At 49.7% G+C, this 18,880-nt stretch overlaps 1 protein-coding gene across 1 annotated transcript in view; it reads right to left on the reverse strand.

Moving 5' to 3' along the window:
• The window catches only part of LOC139235047 (annexin A4-like), a 48,469-nt gene extending 30,035 nt beyond the window's left edge, over nucleotides 1-18,434 (reverse strand). Inside the window, exons 1-4 of the mRNA XM_070866164.1 lie at nucleotides 18,332-18,434; nucleotides 8,712-8,760; nucleotides 1,460-1,547; nucleotides 271-369 (exon numbers count right to left, since the gene is read on the reverse strand). Coding sequence (XP_070722265.1) covers nucleotides 271-369; nucleotides 1,460-1,547; nucleotides 8,712-8,720 — 196 coding nt within the window. The 5' untranslated portion in view covers nucleotides 8,721-8,760; nucleotides 18,332-18,434. The remainder of the gene's footprint in view (nucleotides 1-270; nucleotides 370-1,459; nucleotides 1,548-8,711; nucleotides 8,761-18,331) is intronic.
• Between the last annotated feature and the right edge of the window lie 446 nt (nucleotides 18,435-18,880).

Below are 18,880 nucleotides of genomic sequence, written 5' to 3' on the forward strand. Positions count from 1 at the left end.
CTCGCTCAGATAACTCCACTTGCCTTCTCTCGGCAAGCCCAGCTGGGAGAGCAGGAGGATGGTCTCAATGATTCCCCGCACGGGTGAGACCGGTGCACGGGTGGAGATCGACTCTCCGTCACTCCCACATTGGAATGCATTGAATCCAACAAACCAGTTTCCCCGGCCCCAGCAAGTTGGGACGGATCAGCTGACGGCACGTTTCGCCGGAGCTTCTGAACGGCGCACGCCTGGGTCACCGACAAAGAGCGCGGTGCAGGATAGGCACACGTACCCTGCCAAAGGCGGTCTTGTAGTCCAGCTTAATCTGCTGCCTCTGGGCGATGGTTCGTTTGGCCAGCACCTCGATGATAGCATCCTCGTCAGTACCTGCACCGCAGCAGAAGAATTGTAAGAGTAACCTTCAATTTACCAGTCTCAAAAGCATCAAATTAAATCCTGTGTTCGGAACTGAAGATTGCAGTTAGTCTGTAAACTTCCCAAAGGGCTTCAGTTGTTGATGGCACCACACAGCAGGCCAGCAGATCACAGGTTCCATCACCCAATTGAATCTCATTCGGCCCCACCGCTCCGTGCCGGTGTTTATGCTCCACACGAGCTTCCTCCCACCCCTCTTCATCTCACCCCATCAACATATCCTTCTATTCATATCTAGCCTCCCCTTAAATGTATTCATATCTAGCCTCCCCTTTAATATACTATTCGCCTCGGAGTCAGAAGGGTGTGGGTTCAAGTCCCACTCCAGGGACTGGAGCACATCGAGACTGACACTCCCAGTGCTGTGCTGGGGGAGTGCCGCACTGTCAGAGGGGCAGTGCTGGGGGAGCGCCGCACTTTCGGAGCTGCCGTCTTTCGCATGAGACGTTAAACCGAGGCCCCTCTCAGGTGGACGTAAAAGACCCCATGGCACTATTTCGAAGAAGAGCAGGGGAGTTATCCCCGGTGTCCTGGGGCCAATATTTATCCCTCAACCAACATAACAAAACAGATTGGAGCGATTATAATCAGGGATGCTCACGAGGGCAGAATTAGAAGAGCGCAGACATCTCGGGGGTTGTGGGGCTGGAGGAGATTACAGAGATAGGGAGGGGCGAGGCCATGGAGGGATTTGTAAACAAGGAGGAGAATTTTGAAATTGAGGTGTTGCTTAACCGGGGGCCAATGTAGGTCAGCGAGCACAGGGGGTGATGGGTGAGCGGGACTTGGTGCGAGTTAGGACACGGGGCAGCTGAGTTTTGGATCACCTCTGGTTTAGAATGCGGGAGGCCAGCCAGGAGTGCGTTGGAATAATCAAGTCTCGAGGTAACAAAGGCATTGATGAGGGCTTCAGCAACGGATGAGCTGAGGTGGGGGGTGGGGGGTGGAGACGACGATGTTAGAGGTGGAAATAGGCAGTCATAATTATGCTGCGGATATGTGCTCTACTGTTGCAGCAACTAAAACTTGCTATGTTACGTACCAAACCCCTTCATCGCCTTTCTTAGTTTGGCAGCATCTTCCTGGGGATTGAATCCAGAGAATTCTCTGACTGTGCCTCGCTGTCCAAGCTGTTAAAAAAAAAAAGGAAAAATGTCCCATCAAGGTCATTAAAACAAAATGATTTCCTCATTCATACCAGCCTTGGAGTGGCCTGTAATTCTGTCCGGACCCAACTGGTCTGTCCTGCTCTAGCTCACCTGGTTTGTGCCCCGCGCCCAGGGTCTCAACCTTCATGCCCAAAATAAAAACCAAGAGAGTCATTGGGGTCCGATATCGCACCCGACCCATTACATTAATGCAAGCTTCACCTTTCTGCGTGCAGGAAACAAAACATGTCCCACAGTAATGTTTTTGATGCTGCAAGACACCTTCACGGCATTTGCTCTCTTTCCCATTCAGCAGAGACACAGACACAGAGAGACACAGAGACTTCTCCCCAATGAATGTCCTGGGGCCTATATTTATCCCCCAAATCAACATAACAAAACAGATGGATCTGGTCATTATCATATTGCTGTGTATGGGAGCTTGCTGTGCGCAAATTGGCTGCCGCGTTACCCACATTACAACAGTGACTACACTTCGAAAAGTACTTCATTGGCTGTAAAGCACTTTGGGATGTCCGGTGGTTGTGAAAAGTTCTGCTTTTGACAAACCCTTCCTAGAATAATAAACTCTCAGTTATTTCTACAGCAGTTTGGCTGGGGAGATAAATGATCAGCAACGCAGCAAGTGCTTGAAATTATAAGCGTGCCAATTCCTGTGAAGATTGTTTAACCCATCAGCATCAGTAACAAGTAAATTGCCAGTTACGATGCAACACAACACCGGTTATCCTGTTTAAGCTCAATGTGTTTCTGCAGAAGGTGTTTTCTACATTAATCAGAGAATCATTGGAAAGAGCACGGCCAATTAGTCCCAGTTCCCTGCTCTTCCCACATCACCCTGCAAACTTCTCCTGTTTAAGTGGCGATCCCATTTTATTTGGAAAGTTACTGTTGGATCTGCTTCCACCACCCTCCTGCAACACAGGAACTCGCTGCATTAAAAAACCACTGGCTTTTTAGCCAATTCTCTTAAATCCATGTCCTCTGATTACCGACCCTCCTGCCACTGGAAACAGTTTTGCCGTTATCTACTCCTTCGAAACCCCTTCATTGGGAGCAGCTCCATTAAATCGCCCCATAACCTTCTCTTCTCCAAGAGGGACCAATCCACATGTCTAATCTGTCCAGCACCTCCACCACCTAGAAGGACAAGGGCAGCAAGCGCACAGGAACACCACAGAGTCACACACCATCCTGACTTGGAAATATATCGGCCGTTCCTTCAGCGTCGCTGGGTTACAATCCTGGAACTTGCCCCCTAACAGCACTGTGGGAGCACCTTCACCACACGGACTGCAGCGGTTCAAGGCGGCGGCTCACCACCACCTTCTCAAGGGGCAATTAGGGATGGGCAATAAATGCCGGCCTTGCCAGCGACGCCCACATCCCAGGAATGAATTTAAAAAAAATGATAAACGAGAGCTTGCATTCCGATACCACTCCAGCAGAGTAGAAACCTCACTGGTTGGAACATTTGCTCAGTTGGTAGCATTGATGAGTCAGGGGTCTGTGGTTCACGTACCCGACCAGGCCCAGCGATCAATATTGACGCTGATGGATGGTGTCCAGTGCAGCACGGGAGCTTCGGGGAGCCCCCCATCTGCCTGTTCCAAGGGAACATATAAAGATCAGATGGCACTCTTTGAAGAGCAGGGAGTTCCCTCGGTATCCTGACCAACATTCTTCTCTGCACAGTGCCAGTAATAGGTGGACAAGTCATTCATTCCATTGCTGGGCTTGCTGGAAAAATAACCACGGCATTCAAAGATCAACACCAACAGCGTGAGGCGCTGGGAATGTGTTAGGCATGCGATATAAATGCTGGCATGTGACTTTTTTTTTTTAGGTGTCCAATTTCAAAGGTGGTGGGGCCCATAATCACAGCCATATATGCATCAGGCCTGCAGCAGGGATCAGGCTCCGCCCCGTGATCTCAGGCTCCGCCCCCACCCCGTGACCTCAGGCTCCGCCCCCACCCCGTGACATTTTACACCGCGTTTCACCCGGGAGGGAAGGGAGCGAATGAGGGAAAGCAACATTACTCTGATCGACAATCGCATCCTCCTTCATTCAGAGCAATAATCAAATGCCTGGCGAGATGTTGCCACGTGATAAAGCTCCTCCCTCCCCCCATAATGTACCATGTAAAGTGCTGCGTGATCCCCCCCCCCCCCCCTCCTCCTCCCCCCCACCAACCCACCTCCCAGCTTTAGTCCAAACGCCGAGCATTCATCCTGGGCCGCTTTCAAATCGAGAAACAGAAGGAGGCCTGCCAAGCACCGCTACCCAACAGCGGAACGTGATCCACAGTCCAACTATGGAGGCGTGTGTGAGAGAGAGTGAGCGAGTGAGCCCGAGTGTGTGTGTGTGTGTGTGTGTGTGTGTGTGTGAGCAAGAGCGTGCATGACTGTGCGCGCATGCGTATGGCGGGGGAACTACGTGCTTGTGTGTGTGTGGGGGGGGGGGGGGTTGGCGGGGGAGGAGGAGGAGGAGGAAAGTGTGTACGCACACTTGGTCTGTGCAGCAGAGCAGGTCTCCAGTCGTCTTGGTTAACCTTTGCCACTGGACCAAGACCTAGCTCGGTCAAGCCCGTGTGGGGGCTGGTGTGCAACGGCCACCCCACGTTAAAAAAATCCACGCACAGGCTCTTCCACCCTTCAGGATGTAGTTCAGGACCTGGAATATCAGGCCCTTCATTGAAACACCCGTGAACTCATCCCTTTTTGGCGTGGAAGCAAGTCATCCTCGATATGAGGGACCGCCTATGTGGATGGTTTGGCGGTGGGGGGGGGGTGGGGCAGTGGAGACTGTGTGTGTGTGAGCGAGCGAGTGTGTGCGCCTCTCAAATCGCCAGAGAGCTGCTGCTCAGCACGAGATGCCAATGAGCTGAAAGACAAATCAGATGTTCGAGGGGAGCGGACGGCCATCGAATCCAATACCCTTTTGCACCAAACAAGCAAAGGTCCTGGGGAATAAAGTGAATCTCAGCTCTCGCCTGCCCGAGATGGCAGATACACCGACGGTGCAGAAATTCAACCTTCGCAGAGCGACTGCTCTCAGACACTGCCCCAGGTCAGGTCGGTATCAGGTTACCAACACCACAGGCACACGACAAGTCACACGGGTAAAACAGCGACTGTCCGTGGACTTTCTATCGAGTGTCTGAGCAGTAAAGGATTTTACTACCAAACACCTTAAATAAAATCATGTTGTTAATGCTGGGAGTGCTGTAAAATCGCACACAACCTCCTTCACCCAAACTCCTAGCTCCAAAGTGATGGGCAGTGGGATCCCGCCGACTGGTCCTGATCATTAAGCTGCCCAGCGCAGGAAACACAGGAACCCGCCACCAGGAGGCAGAGGCGCGCGCACACACCAACTGGTGCCCGGCCCCATTTACACCGGGAAACATTCTCAGCGCCAAGGCCTTGTCTGGGTCACCTGACACTCAAGCTGCAAGCAGGAAATTCTCAGCAACACAAAAAACATTTGTTTGCTGATGAATGCAGCAGAAATTCAACTCCACCTCAACTCCCTGGACAGTTTCAAAAACCCATCCTGGTTTCCACAAGCTGTTCTGAACAAGTTTTTTTTTTTTTTCCCTCTTCGCAGTTGGGCAATCTAGTTTTAGAATTCCCATCGTTGTCTTCAGGAGAAGCGCAACACCATGTACACGCAGTCACAGATTCCTCCACACACAGTGTCAGCCGTGGCTCAGTGGGCAGCACTCTCTCACCTCGGAGTCAGAAGGTTGTGGGTTCAAGCCCCACTCCAGGGACTGGAGCACAAAAAAAATCTAGGCTGAGGGAGCGGCGCACTGTCGGAGGGGCAGCGCCGAGGGAGCGCCGCACTGTCGGAGGGGCAGCGCCGAGGGAGCGCCGCACTGTCGGAGGGGCAGCGCCACACTGTCGGAGGGGCAGTCTTTCGGATGAGACGTTATAGCGAGGCCCCGTCTGCCCGCTCAGGTAAACGTAAAAGATCCCATGGCACTATTTCGAAGAAGAGCAGGGGAGATGTCCCGGGGCCAATATTTATCCCTCAAATCAACATAACAAACAGATTATCTGGTTATTATCACATTGCTGTTTGTGGGATCAGTTATTCTGTTTTAGATGTTGGTTAAAAAAAAGGAAAGACTTGCACTTATATAGCGCCTTTCATGACCACTGGATGTCCCAAAGCGCTTTATGTCCAATGAAGTACTTTTGGAGTGTAGTCACTGTTGTAATGTGGGAAACACGGCAGCCAAATTGCGCACAAACAGCAATGTCATCTGTTTTCTTATGTTAATTGAGGGATAAATATTGTCCCGAGGACACCGGGGATCGCTCCCCCCGCTCTTCGAAATAGATCTTTCACCTCCACCTCCACCTGAGAGCGCAGACGGGGCCTCGGTTTAACATCTCATCCGAAAGACGGCACCTCCGACAGTGCGGCACTCCCTCAGTACTTCACTGGAGCATCAGCCTAGATTTGCGTGTTCAGGTCCCTAGAGTGGGACTTGAACCCACAACCTTCGAGGTGGGTGTGCTGCCCACTGAGCCACAGCTGACACTCGAAGTGCGACATTGCACCCAGAGAACAGACAGGTATTGAACAGGTCACAGGCTGATGTGCAGTCAAGGAAGGCATCCCTAATGGGGAGGCAGATACAAGCCACATGTGACAGTTGTTTAACAAGAGTCATTTATCAGGCTCATGAATAGATAGGAATCTAACCTGTCCACACACTACAGTAAAGCAGAGCGATCAGATTATACAATATATGAAACATGGCACTTCAGAAATCTCAGTCCCATGCCTATCGACACACTATCGTCTTTCAGGCGCTCAAGGTAATGCTATTAAATAAACTATTTCTTCACTGCCTGAAGCTGGAGGGAATTTCATTCCTCAGCTCCCCGACTCGCGTCAAAGCCAATCAGCTCCTCTCCACCTGGGCAAGGCTGGGAAGCAAGCAAGCACTGCCCAACAGTTAACCCGATCCGTGACTCTGTCCCAGGTCCCTGCCACTTTTGCCTGCGCAGCACAGGCATCACTGGGCTGGCAAAATGTTAAGTGGGCCAGGGGGACTCCTGCTCCGGATCACATTATCTATCCACCCCCCCCCCCCACCCCTCCCGGAATTGAACGCATAGACAGAATCAGATTCAGCGATGCCTCACCGGGTCAAATAACCAGCCACACATGAAGAGCAGCCACTTGACCAGCCTGCATCGGGCCAAAGTTTTGCTTTCAGAGACACACAAGGTGCAAGGGGCAACATAAGGACTAGGAGTCGGTCATTCAACTCTGTCTTGAATATACTCAACGACTGAGCCTCCACAGCCCTCTGGGGCAGAGAATTCCAAAGATTCACCACCCTCTGAGTGAAGAAGTTTCTCCCCATCTCCGTCCTAAATGGCCGACCCCTTATTCTGAGACTGTGACCCCCTGGATCTGGACTCCCCCAGCCAGAGGAAACAGCTTTTGGGAATCTACATCGTCAAAATCACCCTCAGAATCCTTTATGTTTCAATGAGATCACCTCTCACTCGTGTGTAGGCTGATGGGAAAAGATTGGGCTGAGAAGTGTACGTGAATCAGTGACTAGAATTTTAAAACTGTGCTGTACTCAAAGCACATCCCTATATTACGTCAGTCATTTTTCGGATTCAATACGAATCAGATTCACTTTTCAACAATAAAAATAGCAGGTCTATAAACCGGGCTGGAATCAGTTAACGAGCAGCTATCAAGTCTCGCTTCCTTCAATTTTGCCTCACAGTTTGCAGTGGAGGGATTGAGTACAGTTGTGCACGCGCACACACGCAAGCTCTTTGTAAATCAGGTCGGACACGACATTGGGTCTACAGGCCTCGTGGTGGCAATCCAGAGTCGAGCCGGGCTCTCAGCTCGCGGAGTCCAGCTGGATCTGAACCAAACTAGAACGACTCCAGAAGCGGCAGCACACGGATTGTACAAAGCTTGCAGCCAAAATCCAGGCCGACACTCCCAGTGCAGTACTGAGGGAGCCCCACACTGTCGCAGGGGCAGCGTTGAGGGAGCGCCGCACTGTCGGAGGGGCAGCGCTGAGGGAGCGCCGCACTGTCGGAGGGGCGGCCTTTTGGATGAGACATTAATCTGAGGTCCCGTCTGCCCTCTCAGGTGGACGTAAAAGATCCCATGGCACTATTTTGAAGAAGAGCAGGGGAGTTCTCCCTAGCCAATATTTATCCCTCAATCAACATTATATAAAAAAAACACACTAGATTATCTGGTCATGACCACATTGCTGTTTGTGGGAGCTTGCTGTGCGTTTCCCACATTACAACAGTGATTACACTTCAAAATTACTTCATTGGCTGTAAAGCGCTTTGGGACGTCTGGTGGTCGTGAAAGGCGCTATAGAAATGCAAGCATTTCTTTTAAGAAACACAAGGCAAACGGTTTGAAGGCCCCGGACTGCGTGCGTGCGTGACCCCGGACTGTGCGTGTGTGACCCCGGACTGTGCGTGCGTGACCCCGGACTGTGCGTGCGTGCGTGTGTGACCCCGGACTGTGCGTGCGTGCGTGACCCCGGACTGTGCGTGCGTGCGTGACCCCGGACTGTGCGTGCGTGCGTGACCCCGGACTGTGCGTGCGTGCGTGACCCCGGACTGCGGGGCGATGTGAAGAGCAAGCTTCACGGCCCAAGCAACAAATGCTTTCAAAAAGGAATCACTTTTCCTTCGTAAAGCTGTGAAACCACAAGGGTCGATTAGTGCTGTAATCCCCTCTAAAAGCCTGGTTGAACTTCAATACTCCAGCTTCGGCACCCGGTCACCGACACACAATTAGTTGTGGCTCATTGATCCCCGCCCCTGAACATGCAGAAGCGCGCTTGATCAATAAACGTCAGCGCCAGCTGGAGCCGCTCACCGACTCGCAGAGTGTTTGAACAATGGATTTTTCTGCCGATAACATTTTACAACACGCCAAACAAGCGATTACAGTTTAACCAGGGAGAAAGCGAGTCGATGAAACCCTTGACATTCTCCATTGATCCCGGTCAATCTAGTTTATTTCACCAGCAAGCCTGGAAAGATGGGAGGGGGTGGGGGGTGGGGCCGGGGAGGGGTGGTCACGGAGCAACAGAGTACTTACGGCTGCCATGGTAACAGAATGAATCCTGGTCACTTGGAGAAGGTTGAATCTGCTGGGAGAAGAAAAAAAAATAGCTGGTGAGGTTTACGGAAGAGACGAGTTTGGATAAAGCGGGTACTTTTAAATCTATGCAAGGGACCATTAGCTAGGAATGGGAGTTAACGATAAATGTGGAACGACAGTTGGATGTCACAGCGAAGGCTTTAGGATGGAATGTGATCATCAGAACACCAGGGACTGTCCCATGATGCTGTATCGCAGGAGCACAATGTGACCTCGTCAGTTAATCAGCATCCCTGCTCACAGCGTCCATCCCAGTAACCAATCCGCACCTTTCAGAAGCTTCTATCCAAGTGTCAGCCGTGGCTCAGTGGGCAGCACTCTCGCCTGTCGGAGGGGCAGTGCTGCGGGAGTGCCGCGCTGTCGGAGGGGCCATCTTTCGGATGAGATATTAAACCGACGCTCCATCTGCCTGCTCAGTTGGACGTTAAATATCCCATGGCACTATTTGGAAGAAGAGCAGGGGCGTTCTCCCCGGTGTCCTGGCCAATGACCACAAACAGATCATCTGGGTCATTATCACATTGCTGTGTGTGGGAGCTTGCTGTGCGCAAATTGGCTGCCGCGTTTCCTACATTACAACGCCTCAACAAGTACATCATTGGGTGTAAAGCGCTCTGGGGTGTCCCGAGGTTGCGAACGGCGCGGTTTAAATGCACAAGTCTTCAAAGTCTCTCTCGCAAACAGTAGTTGCCGTTTCCACTTGTGGAGTGTTGAAGATGCAGCGATCCTGCATCACGCAATGCATGACCAGATTCCTCGCCCTGGCCTGTGACTGGCCGCTCAAAGGTCGGAGGAGCCCAGCACCCAACTACCGCCCTGAAAATATTTCAGCACGTGTTCCAGTCAAATCTATGCAAGGGAACATTAACTAGGAATGGCGGTTAACTAGAAATGTGTAACGACAGTTGGATATCACAGTGAAGGCTTTAGGATGGAAAGTCATGGTCAGAACACCAGGGACTGTCCCATGATGCTGTATCGCAGGAGCACAATGTGACCTCGGCTCCTGCGATACAGCATCATGGGGCATCAGGGCCACAGCAGGAATGGCAAGTTGTAAGGCTGTGTGGCCTGCAGTCTCTCACACGCATTGCTGTGGAATTACGTTTACTCTGTTAATGTGTGGGGGGAAAAAAAAATTGCATTGTTTGAAGACAGTGCAGGGGGCCATTCGGCCCACCACGTCCCGAACGACTTCTGAAAGAGCTGTCCAATTAGTCCCACGTCACCTGCTCTTTACCTGTAGTGCTGCAAATTTTTTCTTGTCAAGTACTTATCCAGTTCCGGTTTGAAAGTTTCTATTCAATCTGTTCCCACCGCCCTTTCAGGCAGCGCGTTCCAGATCATAACTCGCTGCGTAATAAAAATTCTCATCTCCCTATCTTGCCAATTATCAAATCTGTGTCCCTCTGGTTACTGACCCTCCCACCACAGGGAACAGTATCTCCTTATCAAAACCCTTTAATGATTTTGAACACCGCTATCAAACCTCTGCTTAACCTTCTCTGCTCCAAGGAGAGCAACCCCAGCTTGGTGAGGCCACACCTGGAATATTGTGTAACAGTTTTGGTCTCTTAAATCGGAGGAAGGACGTTCTTGCTATTGAGGGAGTGCAGCGAAGGTTCACCAGACTAATTCCTGGGATGGCGGGACTGACATATGAGGAGAGACTGGATCGACTAGGCTTATATACACTGGAGTTTAGAAGAATGAGAGGGATCTCATAGAAACATAAAATTCTGATGGGACTGGACAGATTAGATGCAGGAAGAATGTTCCTGATGTTGGGGAAGTCCAGAACCAGGGGTCACAGTCTAAGGATAAGGGGTAAGCCATTTAGGACCGAGATGAGGAGAAACTTCTTCACTCAGAGTTGTTAACCTATGTGAGCATGTGGAATTCTCTACCACTGAAGGTTGTTGAGGCCAGTTCGTTAAATATATTCAAAAGGGAGTTAGATGTGGCCCTTACGGCTAAAGGGATCAAGGGGGATGGAGAGAAAGCAGGAATGGGGTATTGAAGTTGCATGATCAGCCATGATCATATTGAATGGAGGTGCAGGCTCGAAGGGCCGAATGGCCTCCTGCACCTATTTTCTATGTTTCTACACATGTCCCTTGGGGTGCTAAGTTTGCACCAGGGTAGAAGGTCATTGAACTTCCAAAAAAAAAAAGGAGGGGGAAAAAAAAATACGTGAGCAAACACCGTTTTGTCACGAAGCCAATCCAAATCTGGTTTCACAATTGTATACTTTAATAGGTAACATATATTTATGTTTGGCCTCAATATAGGGAACTTGGTCACCTCTTCCTCCTGCAATTGACAGGATTTACAACCCATCATCTCACCACTACCTCGATTCACCTCATCTCTCCAAATCCGTGGTATCCTACCCTGACCCTGACCCTGACCCTTCACTCAACTTCCACTGGGCAGGTTGATGTGGAGGCTTGAAGTTTTTGTTCCTGGGCCAGGAACTACCGACATTTCCCTTAGAGTGCAAGAGCAACAGGATAGCTGCAAGAGAGGCAGCGTCGTGTGATGGAGTGCCTCACGTACCGAGGGCAAGACTGCAGTGTGTACGGCAAAGGGGGCAAAAGATTCAGAGTGTGATCACCAACATCACCACAAAAGAACATAAGAAATAGGAGCAGGAGTCGGCCATTCGGCCCCTCGAGCCTGCTCCACCATTCAATGAGATCATGGCTGATCTTCTATCTCAACTCCACTTTCCCGCCCGATCTCCATATCCCTTGATTCACTGAATATCCAAAAATCTATCGACCTCTGTCTTGAATACACAAAGACTAAGCATCCACAGCCCTCTGGGGCAGAGAATTCCAAAGATTCACCACCCTCTGAGTGAAGAAATTTCTCCTCATCTCAGTCCTAAATGGCTGACCCCTTATTCTGAGACTGTGACCCCTGGTTCTAGACTTCCCAGCCCAGGGGAAACAGCCTCTCAGCATCTACCCTGTCAATCCCCCTCAGAATCTTGTATGTTTCAATGAGATCACCTCGCATTCTTCTAAACGCCAGAGAGTGTAAGCCTAATCTACTCAATATCTCCTCATAGACAATCCCCCCATCCCAGGAATCAGTCTGGTGACCCTTCGTTGCACCGACTCCAAGGCAAGTATATCCTTCCTTAGATAAAAGGAGACCAGAACTGTGCACAGTACTCCAGGTGTGGTCTCACCAGGGCCCTGTACAATTCTATGAAGTTGAGGGACGAACAAAACAGGAATTCACCATTGGTGAATTGGGCAAAGACACCCAAGACAAAGGCATACAAGGGCAGGTTTCAAAATGTTTCAACTGCTGTATCTCGATACTTTCCAGTTAAATCCAACTTCTACAGAGAAATAAAGTCGGCCCCTCCTCCTCCTCCTCCTCCTCCTCCTCCTCCTCCTCCGGTGATGCTCAGCTGGTTGCTGCAGTCAGCAGAATGTCTCACACACACACACACGCACACACACGAGAAAGCTCCCACGTCTGCTCCCAGAATGTGCCCATTCAGCTCGCGGCCACAATGGGTCCCAGTGCCCGGGGCTCCAGATTGCTATGCAGCATCCCCTGCTCTGCTGAGTACAAACCGATGTATAAATGTAGAGAGAAACAGAGAGGGGGAGAGACAGAGACAGGAGAACACGAGGACGGACAAAGAGAGACCGAGGGCGGGGGGAAAAAAAAAAGTGTGTGTGTGTGTGACGAGAGAAAGCATAATCATCTAGTGGCTGGTGATGCCCCCACAGTTGAAGTGCCGCCCTCCCCCTTCCTCTTGGAGCAGCACGAACATGCTCAGGTTTGGTTCCTTGGGTACTGTTGCCGATTTTAAGCCAAATACCGAGTGAATGTCGATAGGTTAAACAGCTTGGCTGACAAATCACAATCCTTTTCCTGCTCGCCTGTGTGCGTTGTTGAATTCTGATGTCCTTAACAGAGTAATTAGCAGCTGGAGGGGTCCCTCAGGCCAGGCAGCCCAGCTGGGCCATTTTATTTATCTGTGTGACATTGGACAGGGCAACAGCACAGCGACACAGACACCCGTCAATCCTTCAACCAACTACTCCAACGCACTCCTGGTCAGCCTCCCACATTCCACCCGACGTAGAGTTGATCCAAAATTCGGCTGCCCGTCTCCTAATTCGCACACAGTCCCGCTCACCCATTACCCCTGCACTCGCTGACCTACACTGGCTCCCGGTTAAGCAATGCCTCAATTTCAAAATTCTCATCCTCGTTTCCAAATCCCTCCATGGCCTGGGCCCCAAGCTCTGGAACTCCCTCCCTAAACCTCTCCGCCTTGCTTTCCTCCTTCAAGACGCTCCTTAAAACCGACCTCACCTGCCCCAATATCTACTTATGCGGCTCGGTGTCAAATTTTGTGTCTCATAATACTCCTGTGAAGCGCCTTGGGACATTTCACTATGTTAAAGGTGCTATATAAATACAAGTTGTTGTTGTTGTATGTTTAGCCCATGAAAAGCAAGCGCTTTGGACAGGGTGAAGGGTCCCTGTGGAACAGTCCCAACAAGGATAAGACACATTCGGGATGCAGGGGCGAAGATAATGGACAGAAAGAGAAAGGAGGGAAGATTAAAGGGTCACTGGATTTGCTTTTTGGCATGTTTAAATACAGCTTTGAGATAAGTGAGAGCAGACTAAACCACAAGTGAGCTTTGCGGAGGAATGCGAGTGCACGAACACAGTCCCACACTGTTTGCAACACTTTGCGTTGGTTGGATAAAGGAACTCCGAGATGTTCCCTCAGCCGCCGGGCAGTTCACCATCGGTGCGGTGGCACGGCATCGGTACAAAGCCTCTCCGGTTAAACCCGCAGCGCAGAGCGAGGGTCAAGGCAAGGCAAGACTTGCACCTGGAGCAGGACGGAAGCCAGGATGGGGTGAAGGGTCTGTGGAATGGCCCCCAGTGTTTCTGCACACCCTGCAGTGTATCAGTGCGGTGTCAAACCGGGCTTTTCAATGACTCGTGTTGTTTTTTGGGGCGGTGGGGGGGGCGAGAGCTGTTGGATTTCCTCCGAACCTTAAGCCTTCCCGACTTCAGAACAACTTGCATTTAGACAGCGCCTTGAAGGTGGAGATAGACAGATTTTGAGAGTGATAAGGGAGTGAAGGGTTATGTGGAGCTGGCAGGGAAGTGGCCAATCAGATCAGCCACGATCTTATTGAATGGCGGAGCAGGCTCGAGGGGCCGAATGGCCGACGCTTGCTCCTATTGCTGATGTTCACCGTCGTAAAACGTCCCAAGGTGCTTCACAGGAGTGTTATCAAACTAAATTTGACACCGAGCCACATAAGGAGATATTAAGGCAGGCAACCAAAAGCTTGGTTCAAGAGGTCAGTTTTAAGGAGAGTCTTGAAAAAAAAAGGAGAGGCACGGAGGAGTTTAGGGAGGGAGCTCCAGAGCTTTAGGAAACAGCTGCTTCCTTGGCAGCTTTCGAGTTAAAATGTTTTAAGAAAAAAAAAAGAGATTTTTCCCCACGTTCTAAACATTTACACAAACTGTTGAGACACAGGCTCATACAGCTATATCCAGGCCCATGCACAACTCCCTCGTACGATAGGGCAGATAAAGTTGCAGCCAAGCAATGCCAACAGTTGTCTGTCCCGCTGGGACCCTGGGTAAATGCACCAGCCATGAAACCAGTCACTACAACCACCAATCATTCTGTAACGGAATAACACTGAGCTTGTTGAATGTTCAGTTTAAAAGGTTGGCCATAGCATTACAGATTCTGTCCTTACATCGTCATAGGCAGTCCCTCGAAATTGAGGAAGACTTGCTTCCACTCTAAAAAGGTGAGTTCTCAGGTGGCTGAACAGTCCAATACAGGAATTACAGTCTCTGTCACAGGTGGGACAGACAGTGGTTGAGGGAAAGGGTGGGTGGGACTGGTTTGCCGCACACTCGTTCCGCTGCCTGCGCTTGGTTTCTGCATGCTCTCGGCGACGAGACTCGAGGTGCTCAGCGCCCTCCCGGATGCACTTCCTCCACTTAGGGCAGTCTTTGGCCAGGGACTCCCAGGTGTCGGTGGGAATGTTGCACTTTACCAAGGAGGCTTTGAGGGTGTCCTTGAAACGTTTCCTCTGCTCCGACGCTCGCTTGCCGTGTTGGAGTTACAATGAGATTGCCAGCCCCCAGGACTGCCCTGGAGTCTCGAGGAATTAATTTAATTTACAGGACACTGCTGCCAGCAAAACCCAGGGAGAAAATTCATAGGTGCATAAATATTTTTTCATTGAGTAGACTAGGCCGATATTCTCAGGAGTTTAGAAGAATGAGAGGTGATCTCATTGAAACATACACAATTCTTACAGGGCTTGACAGGGTAGATGCAGGGAGGATGTTTCCCCCGGGCTGGGGAATCTAGAACCAGGGGTCACAGTCTCAGGATAAGGGGTCGGCCATTTAGGACTGAGATGGGGAGAGATTTCTTCAATCAGAGGGTGGTGAATCTTTGGAATTCTCTGCCCCAGAGGGCTGTGGAGACTCAGTCGTTGGGTATATTCAAGACAGAGATCGATAGATTTTTGGATATTAAAGGAATCACAGGATATGGGGATAGTGCAGGAAAGTGGAGTTGAGGTCGAAGATCAGCAAGGATTTTATTGAATGGCGGAGCAGGCTCGAGGGGCCGAATCCTGCTCCGATTTCTTATGTTCTTATTCCTCATCAAAATATTAGCCGCCGCACGCTAAGGGGACATGAGTGCCGGGGCCTTGGCGGGAGTCATTTAAGGCGATGAATTAAGTATCACACAAGAAGCATTGTCATCTCCCTGCACACCGGCAATGTCACTTGGATACTCCAGCCTTTTAACAGTCAGCTGAGACAGAAGGAGATTTTACTTTGAAACAAAGCATTGTTTCAGAGCTAAACTTGTGCTGTCGCAGATTATAGAAACAAGTCCGTCAATCACTCGATTGTATTTTGAAGACATTTTTGTGCCGAGGGACAAGAGTTCTTTCTGGTGACCTCTCATCATCTCTACAGTCTGGGTGAACTTAGTGCAGACAGAACACACTAGTTCAAGGACACCTTATTGAACGGTTATATGATTCTCCGTCCAAACAACCAGAGAGAGAGACAGAGATAGCTTGCTCATTATCACATTGCCATTTGTGGGAGCTTGCTGTGGCTGTAAAGCACTTTGGAACATCCCAGGGCTGTAAAAGGTGCTATATAAAATTCAATTTCTTTAATCGTGTGATAAACAAGGATTAAAGAACAAAAAGGTATCAGATAAGCTGGAATTATCTGGTTGAACTGCAGTTTATGACACTTGTCACAAATCCACCTTGAAGCTTCCGATAGATCATGCCGCACTGCTGTTTGTGGGAGCTTGCTGTGCACAAATTGGCTGCCGTGTTTCCCACTTTACAACAGTGACTATACTCCAAAAGTACTTCATTGGCTGTGAAGACTTCCAGTGGTCATAAAGGCACTATATAAATGCAAGTCTTTCTTTTATCTGAGATAGGTCTTTCTAGCTATATTACTGCATTAAAAAGTGATACATTATTAAATCATAATTACCATGATTAGACTGAAGCAGTTCACTGGAATTCAGTTATAAAAACATAGGGTTTTCTAGATTCAATCCAAGAGCCCAATGACACTACCACAGAGAGAGTGGGGGGGTGGGGAGACATCAGGAGCAGCTCTCAGATTTGGAGCGAGGGAGGAAACAGACCCCCCCCACCCTAAAATCATCTGACATGGTTCAGCAGTGGCTCAGTGGGCAGCACTCTCACTTCAAGGTCAGAAGGTTGTGTGTTCAAGTCCCACTCCAGGGACTTAAGCACTAAAATTTAGCTCGTCACTCCAGTGCAGTACTGAGGGAGCGCCGCACTGTTGGAGGTGCCATCTTTCGGATGAGACGTTAAACGGAGGCCCCATTTGCCCTAATCAAGTAGATGCAAAAGACGGGATTTTTTTTCTCTGTGTCCTCAGGCCAATATTTAATCACTCAACCAACATCTCTAATTATCTGGTCATTATCAGATTGCTGTTTGTGGGAGCTTGCTGTGCACAAATTGGCTGCCACGTTTCCCACATTACAACAGTGAATACACGTCAAGAGTATTTCACTGGCTGTAAAAGCACTTTGCGATGTCCTGAAGTCATGAAAGGCGCCATCAAAATGCAAGTTATTTCTTGGATTCCTGTCCGCTCGCTCCCTGGCTTCTATCAGAATTCATTAAACAAAAAGCAAAACACAGCAGATACTTGCAATCTCAAAATAAAAACAGCAGTAAATGCTGGATGCACTTGGCAGGTGAGGGAGTATCTGGGCAGGGGGGGGGGGGGGGAAAGAGAGGAGAAGTGGGGTTAACATTGGAGGGCGATCAGAATTCATGAATCCCTCCCCTGACGAGAGTATATTTTAGTTCAAGAATAACTGGACATTGCTCAAATATCACAATCGCTTTGCATAATGAAAAAACAGAGATGAGCAAACAGGGGAACCTGCAACTGCAGGTGGACAACCATTACCTGTGGGCGACAGGTGTGCTATCCGAAACTGCACTTACCTGAAATAAAATTTGAATCAACAACTAGCAACCTTCCAAAAATGATCATTCATTCACACACACACACACACACACACACACGCACGCACAAAATGACACGTTGGACTTAAAGCAACCCAGAGACATAATCACGACACACAGTCACCAACACAGCCGGTGTCACAGCTTCAGTGGGAGATTGTGGAACAGGTGTTTGTGCAGAACCAGGATGTTGCTGGGACTGGAGAATTTTAACTATGAGGAAAGATTGGATAGACAGCGGTTGTTTTCTCTGGAATAGAGGAGGTGGAGGGGAGATGTAATTGAAGTGTCTAAAATTATGAGGGGCCTAGATAGAGTGGAGGGGAAGGACCCGTTTCCCTCAGCATAGGGGGGGGGGGTCAACAACCAGGGGACATAAATTTAAAGTAATTGGGGGGAGTTATAGAGATTTGAGGGGAAATTTCTTCACCCAGAGGGTGGTGGGGGTCTGGAACTCACTGCCTGAAAGGATGGTAGAGGCAGAAACCCTCACCACATTTAAAAAGTACTTGAATATGCATTTCTGAAGTGCCGAAACCTGCAGGGCTACGGACCGAGAGCTGGAAAGTGGGATTAGGCCGGGTAGCACGGAATGGATGGGCCAAATGGCCTCTTTCCGTGCTGCTAATTTCTCTGATTTTACACAAGGGGTTGGAGGGAGGGAGGAAGCAATGGGGACCGGCTTGATCCAAGCGATGTGGCCCGGGCATTAACCACACATCATCCTCAGAGTGTGGGCTCAGGATCAACATCTTTGAGCAGACAAGGCGAGGCTCGTTCCCCTAGCTGCTCAGAAAGTTTCAACCCTAAGAAACTCACCCAGAAGAAATTGCTGGTGTCAATTTCCTCCTGGAGAGGCAGACACACACACACCCCGATAGTCGAGCAAGTGACACGGAACAGACAATCTCGCAACTCGTTGACAGAACAACTGGCAGCGATCGTCACTGCTGTAAGCAAAAATTGTTACAAACTTGCCTGAAACTGTCAACAAACTTCCTGCCCGGCGGAGTCTGCAATGTTCAGTGGTGCTCGGCAGTGAAGATGGCTACTCTTAAAAAAATATAGGCGGAGACAGCCTTGCTTCAAGAGCCAACCAAAAAGCTCAGCTCTTGTGTGTTGCTTCATGAACATGACTCATTGCAGTCACGCGAATACAATATGCCGCCTGTGTCAACCCACAATCGGCACTGGTCCGCGGGTACACCTCTTTTAGAGGAGACAAAATTAACCAGTTAAATCCAGTGCCCCCCACTCCGGGGGACACGCCAACCATTTTTCCAGACTCTTTTTTGTTTTTTTTTGGGGGGGGGGTTTTGTATTTTTTTGTAGTATTTTTTTGGGGGGTGTTAAAACACACATATATATATATATATATACACACACACACACAGGTGCCCCCTATAAAAGGGGAGGGGGACACTAAAACCTTGCAATTAAAACAAATTAAACTTTAAAACATATAAAATCAAATTAAGATTTGGTTGCCGGGGGCGATGATGCATTCCAGTCCCTCCGGCGCCCACC

Source organism: Pristiophorus japonicus, chromosome 22 (assembly GCF_044704955.1).
Source record: "Pristiophorus japonicus isolate sPriJap1 chromosome 22, sPriJap1.hap1, whole genome shotgun sequence".
Taxonomy (NCBI): Eukaryota; Metazoa; Chordata; class Chondrichthyes; family Pristiophoridae; genus Pristiophorus; species Pristiophorus japonicus.